The sequence below is a fragment of the Camponotus floridanus genome, unplaced genomic scaffold (assembly GCF_003227725.1).
Source record: "Camponotus floridanus strain SB8 unplaced genomic scaffold, Cflo_v7.5 scaffold403, whole genome shotgun sequence".
In the NCBI taxonomy this organism is placed as follows: domain Eukaryota; kingdom Metazoa; phylum Arthropoda; class Insecta; order Hymenoptera; family Formicidae; genus Camponotus; species Camponotus floridanus.
Genome location: NW_020229552.1, coordinates 29,348 through 36,718, shown reverse-complemented (window position 1 = coordinate 36,718; position 7,371 = coordinate 29,348). Strand labels below are relative to the sequence as shown.

The window sequence follows — 7,371 nt, the reverse complement described above, 5'->3', positions numbered from 1 at the left end:
TCGCTTTTTCTTCGAGATCTTGTAAGGCGATGTCGGCGCAAATGGGAGAGAGCGGAGATCCCATAGGCGTGCCAAAGATCTGTTTATAAACGACGCCGTTGAAGAGAAAAAACGTCGAGTCCAGAACAAGTTTTAACCCCTTAATAAATTTAGACAGAGCCTATCTGCCCATCATAAAAAAATTTTCCTCGGTGTGATACATAAAAAATTTTTTCTTCAGAGTGATTCTACCCTACATGATCTCATTCTTATTCCGTTCCTGTTCTCTTTTTCCCCCCACTCCTCCTCCTTTTTTCTTTCCCCTTTCCTTTTCCGTTTGGCTGAAAAATTTCTTTTCTCACAGCCACGCAGTCTTTTGTGACTTTTTGTTGAGGACGCTCCACATCAGCCTTTCTCTCTTGCTTCTTGAATTTTGCTCCTGCTTCTTTCTCTCTTTCTGGCTTGCTTTCTTCGGCTCTGTCACGGTTTCTCCACCTGTACGTTATAATTTCTTGCTTTTACTCCTGCGCATAGCTTGCATGTGACAGTGCTTGTCACTCTGCCTCTTTTCTCATGGTTTTTTAGATCTGTACTATATCTGAGGAATTTGGAAGATCGGGCATGACGAGCAATTTACGCAACTGTGTGGTGGCGTTTCCGTTGGAGTATTTCTGCGTCCGCCTTTACCGTTTAACATGCGCGGGTGGTTCGTTGCTCCTTATGCTTTCCATTACAATCCCTAATTTTTTGCGTTAACATCTTCTAAAAGAATGTTTTTTATCTGTTTTTATGATTTAGAGTCTCTTGTGTTTGCGCTTATACCTTGCTGTCGTTCGATATTTTCAAATTTTTTTTTGTATACATTTATAGCGTTTATTTATAAGCATTGAAAATGATCCGAAGCGGATCGAAACGTTTGCGTCTTTATTTTATTTTATTTTTTATTTTGTAATTTTCAATTTTAATTATAATTTTTTTAACATCAGTAATGATTACTAACGTCTTTGTATTTGCTTAATGTTATATACAATTTTTTCTTGCCTATAATTGTTTTCTTATTTGGTTGGTCCTTAAAATAAGCCTGTGTTTATATCGTTATTTGATTATTATCTTTCGACCATCTTTGCTTGTTAGTCTTTTTTATTATTTAGAATAAAATTAGTATAATTAACTCTTACATTTTTTAAAACTTATTCCACGAAAAGATAATCTTTTGTTGATAATCTTTTTGCCTTAAACTTCATTTCCAATTTCGCGATCGCATGCAAAACCATTTTGTTTCTCAAAGCCTATTTGCATTGCTTATGTATGACATATGTTAGGATATATATATGTTAGCTAAACATGTACATTCATATATTTATTGCATAACACAATATTTTGAAATTTGAGCAAGATTGTTAATACAATCTATGTACATACACACACACACACATATGTATATATACATACATTATACATATATGTGTACATGTATGTATGTTTAGTTATCTCATTTTAATAATGTATCTTAAATGAAAAGTTTATGTTAATAATGCTTTTTGTATTAGCTTAAAGTTCGATAAATAATCAACAAGATAAGATAAAAATATTACTCCTGTGAATAAAAAGTTTAAGTGATAAACTTACAAGTTCGCATTAGAATTGATAAGTGTACGTTTATATAAAAATAAGTTTTCTAGAAGAGATATTAGTTGTACTGAAATTAAAAAAGGAAGTACACATTAAAACTGTGTTCAGAAAGCATTGGTATTGTGACATAAACATGCGATTTTTTTGGTTTTATTCTATTATGTCACTATCTACACCAGTAATTATATTGATATTTTTGATAAATATTAATATTCAGTTTTGTGAAGGTAATCGTTTAGGATTTAAACTTTAAAATTACATTTTTTTAAATTACATTTGCAAAAAGTAAATTCTTCTCGCTACTTTTTCCAATAAAGAATAAGTACAAAATTATACTTCACATTAATATAATAGGGTTTGGAAAACGAGGAGTTGATCACTGAGGTAATTTCTGTACAAGAGCTAAGTAATTCAGTGGCAATCCAAAAGAAATTTTGGGTAATCTAAGATAATTTTTGGTAATTTTAAATATTCTTTAGCATTCTTAGGTAATCTTGGGTAATCTAATAGGAAATCTAAGTAATCTGAGGGTAATATCAAATAATCTGTAGGTAATTCTAAATATTCTTAAGATAGTCTCAAATAATCTGAGGTAATCTAAGGTAATCTTTTTGAAGTTAGTAGATGTCATTGACGAACTTGTATCTTTTTACAATAATATACATTTGCAATCATTTTTTGGAATCGATGCTTCGTAAAAACGTGCTTTTTTGCAGTCTACGAATTGTGATTAGGTTTTCGCGGTATCGTCTTGTAATGCTTTATCTCTTAGGCCACGAATACACGAGAGTTTAAATATTGCGAAATGCATTCTTATACACAACTTTTGATAAGTCATCGTCATTTAATGGTAAAACAAAACCTATATTACAATTTTCATGTATTGAATATTCTACCGGTAATTCCAGTCGCATTTTCACTAAACCAAACTACTTAAGCAAATTTCTTGTGTTAAGAAGTCGCTTAGTTCCTTAAAACGAAATTCACCTTCCCAAAATAAACAATAGTGTTTGAATTTATTACCCTGCTGATAGTGGATACAGATGGAATAATGCCATTCAAATTGGCATGTAAAGTCGTTTCGTAAGTCAGGCGTCTACTTATTCAAAACAAAATTCAAAAAAGCTAGAAATAAATAAAAATACAAATATATAAAAATTGCGAAATGCATCCTTACCAATGAAAAGATATGTGCAAAATCTCTTAAAATCTCTTCTTCGTTTAAGGTAATATTAGGTAATCTTAAGTAATCTGAGGTAATCCAAGGTAATTTAAAGGTAATCTGTATGCGTAAGGATAATTTTTGTACACTAGTGTACAACCACTAGTGACCAACCCCTCGTGTTTGAAATTCATAAAGTTATTCATGTTAATGTTAATGTTCATAAAGTTATTCATAAAGTTATTCATGTTAATGTTACGTCCAGACCCTGGAATGGATGAACCGTATAAAAGAACGTAACTTACTTACCCCATGACACACTTTATTTGGGCGTGTGTATAGATCAGGTCGAACGAATGTGAAGGGTCTGACACAGGTTAGCGACCGAAGGTCTCTTTAACGCTGCGGTTTTAAGCCTATTCGTTCGATGGTTCTTTTTTGGTAAAGGAATTTAATTCTTGTTACGCGGGATGGGACTTAGTGCGATCTCAGGATTTAGGGAAGAGAACGGATTCAATAATTAAATTATACATTAAATTAAAAAAACATATTATAAACAAAATAAAGAAAGAAAAATACATCTTAGGAGTTGTAGCTGCGTAGGTATCTGTGTGTGTATGTATATATTTTCGCGGGTGTTACAATTGTTCGGAAGTCATCAGTCAAAATATACAGGGAAGAATTTACGTTAAAAATTAAATTCTGACTGGTCAATACAATATACATACAATTAATATAATATAAGAAATAAAATAAAATAAAAAGTGAATGTGTAATAAAAATACGAATAACGATTATTCATTGAAGGAAGTATAGAATTCGTCGCTTGCGCATATGTGTTATAGTTAGAATTAAAATTTTTCTAAATTCGCTGAAACACAGGTTTAAATTAAAATACAATAATAAAATTATGATAAGAGATTCGCCAAGTCTAGTTCAAAAATTATTTATCTATTTCAACGGTTTCTCCCAAAAGTAGTGATAATACAAAGGAAAATAATATAGAGGACAAAAAAATAATAATAATGCAAAGATGGGAAATTAAAAGAAAATGAAAGGGAATAAAAGTAAAGAAAAAATGGAAATGAAAAGTTAAATATATATAAAGAAGGGTTGAAATGAGATATAAAGATAGAAAACAATACAAATTCTCAGTAAATAAATCAGAAAAAACAATTAAAAGGAAATAAGAATTAAGGAGTAATCGCGAATCACCTAGCGGAGATTCCAGGCGAACGGGCAATCGTTCGCGAACCACCTTGCGGAGATTCTAGGCGAATTGGGAAATTACTCGCGAACCGTCTTTCGGAGATTCTAGGCGAATTAGAAAGAACAAGGAATGAGATTGGAAGACAGGTGGGATAAGGATTGATTGACTGATAGTAATTAGTAAAAATTTAATGGTTATTAAACCGCTTAAAATTATTTGTCAGACATAGATTTTAAATTGTAAGATAGTAAGATATGGAAAAGAGAGAAAATAAAAATTTGTTCACAACTCGTTGGCATCACAAAAATGAGTGTGTTAATAAAATTGCAATGGGTGAGATCGGAGGTTTATAACATGAAGAGCTGCGTAATGGAAAAGTCCATCAGAAAATTCACACAATTAAATGTTAAGAAAATCATTTTCACTGTGATATAAAACAGATTAATAATTCAATTGCATAATGCAAAAAAAAGGATCTCCGAGGCTATATAATTTCAAAATTGAATGACTAAATCTTGACTGGAACTATGAACTGAACCGTCAACTGCTGCTCGTCGGAAGAATTAGCAGAAAAGTTTCCGATTTCATAGCTCTACGTGTGGAGCACTATAAAAATTTTATTCCGGCTCTGATTCCGATTTTTGTTCAGAATTTTAAACTTACAACGACTGGCCATTCTTAGCTCTAACTTTTCTTATTTATTTATTGCTTCGAGTCCCAGATATCTGTAGCAAGGATTAGATATACATATGTTTATTGTTGGTGCGATTCTTAAGAAGGATCTCTTTGTTTTTAAAGTTTTAACGGACGTTCCAACTGTAAACATATGCGACAGTTTGATTTTATTACAGTTTTTTATTTGAGTGGAATTTCTTATTTATAGCGACAGGCTATTCGCGTAGTCTAGGCTTATTTATTATTTTTTTTATTTCCTTGGTTCAGATGTTACCAAGAGTTACCCGCGCACGTGGTTATCGTATAGTTTGTGTATGGTTTCGAAAAAAGGAAAGAATCGCGACGTCCATCGGACGTAACATTAAATTAATATATTTCTTTGGACTAGGATTTTATCACTTTTTCATATAAATCATATTAATCTCTTTTTCATTATTCTAAGTATAAAAGGAAAAATATAAAATAAATTATTCACTTTATATAATAAATTTATTTTAACAATTTTTTATTGAATAATCGATAAAATTAATTAATCAATTAATAATATATTGATAAAATAATCGATAAAATCAATTAATAATTCTATTTTTACAAAAATATAATTAAAAAATTTCTTTTCTGACAAAATCATGGTTCATTACATACAAATTAATTCTTGTCAAATTATATGATATTAGAGATGTTATATTAAAATAATCTTTTTAAAAATATGAAAAATATATTTTCAATAAATTAACTTAATTTGAACTCGTAATATTATGCAACATTTAAAAAATCTATTGTTATATTAAATAGCATCCTCTTTCTGGAGTTCGTCACAGAAATCTATGCAAATATCAACTCCAGAAGAATGTGCACGTGAATGCAAAGACGGAGAACAACCAAAAACTTGTTATTATCACTTTGTTCTTGAATATTATACTTCGAATAATCGGTATGTATGTGTCTATATGTGTGTATATTTATGTATATATTTTAATTTTGTATACAAATAAATAATTCAGAGAAAAAAATCTGATATTATATTTAATAAATCTTCTAAACAAGAATTATACAAATTAAATAAAATTTAATTTTTGATTATGTTTTTAATTCGCTTACAAAAATACGTTTTATTTATTATATTTTCATTATATTTACCATATAATATATCTTAGTAATTTAAATATATTAGATTGAGTAATTTTTGTAATATGTTAATTATATTTAATGAAGTTAAAAATAAATTATTTCTTCTAAATCTGTCTTTTTATTATTGGAATAGTAAAAAGCAATTATAATGAGAAAAGTATGTAAATCTTTATGTCATATAGATCTTTATGTTAAATTCATATATTAATGTAAAAACATCAAATACATAACTAAAAACATATATCTTATTTGACTAAATTCTTTACTAAAATGCAAACAATATTTCAACTAGTTTTTACCATTTTTGATATAAAAATGACATATTACTAAAGAAAAACGTAGTTTATACGAATCGAAAAATACTTTTAAGACGATCAGGATTATATCAACATTTATTCAATCGAATAATCAATTAATAGCAACATCTTCTTTTTAATTTACGTGGCATTTATACATAATGTATTATGTATAAAGATATAAGTTCATATTATTGCTTGCCTTTTTTGTCTGCAAAATGTAATATTTATTATTGCGTGCATACTTTTAATTTTGCGTATAATTGTAATAATAATTATCAAACCTGATGTGCTGAAATATGTATTTTTATTTATACAGGGTGTCCGTCGATTTTCGACCAAAATGAAATAAATAAGTAGATTGGCTCGAATTAAGAAGGAATGACCTGTATTGTTTTGGGATTGTCGCAATAATTAACGAAATATTAAATAAAAAAGATCGGCCAATCTGGTGTGAGTAAAAGCGCGCGGCGACGAGAGTCGTCCCACCGTAATCCGATACTACGAGCGCGGCGAAGCGGTGGGCGGATCGCTCTCCGAGACATGATGGTGGTTTGCGATATATCGCAATACCGCGCCGAAAAATGACCCGTCCCCCCTTTTCGAGGCGAGAAAATGATGCGCTATCATTTCCACACCACCTTGCGGTAGATAGCATGGTGCGCTTTTTTTATAGTGGTTTCCCCCATAGGCCTATTCCACTCTCAATTTAAAAATTATTCAAAATGCCATTTACTATACGCTGAATATATCGTAAATGTAAAAAATTAATGGACAGTACCTTTACAAAAATTGATTCGTGGTTGAAAATCCCTCGATAAAATGTATTGCACACGTTGATAATGTGATACGATGATAAAATTCTTCAAGAATTCTTTCTTCATCTCGTACACGAAGACGCACTGCTGGACCGGTTATCCCGATATTATGCACGACACTCAGTTTTACATAATTATTGCACAACACGTAAAATTGTACGGCCACTTGGTTTTCGTGCACGCCCGAGAAATGATTCCATGTAAATTGCGGCCGCGCGATGAGTATTTTCTCCCGCTAGTCCGTATGCCACAATCATATCCGTATATTCCTGCAGAGTACACTTCATTTTCTCTGTTAATTTACTACGCAAACACAAGATTTTCATTAAAACGTCTTAGCTTTCGCACGCTGTTACCAGACTGCGTACGCCAGCAGCACGCAACTACAGCTGACAGCTGAGCGGACATGTGAGTGTAAGCGTACGTGTGAGTTCGACGCCTGCGCACTATGATTACACTCACATGTCC

At 30.9% G+C, this 7,371-nt stretch overlaps 1 protein-coding gene across 1 annotated transcript in view; it reads left to right on the top strand.

Moving 5' to 3' along the window:
- Positions 1-1,685: 1,685 nt before the first annotated feature.
- LOC105254287 (laccase-1) overlaps positions 1,686-7,371 on the top strand; it is a 28,798-nt gene continuing 23,112 nt past the window's right edge. Inside the window, exons 1-2 of the mRNA XM_011262843.3 lie at positions 1,686-1,838; positions 5,454-5,592. Coding sequence (XP_011261145.1) covers positions 1,745-1,838; positions 5,454-5,592 — 233 coding nt within the window. The 5' untranslated portion in view covers positions 1,686-1,744. The remainder of the gene's footprint in view (positions 1,839-5,453; positions 5,593-7,371) is intronic.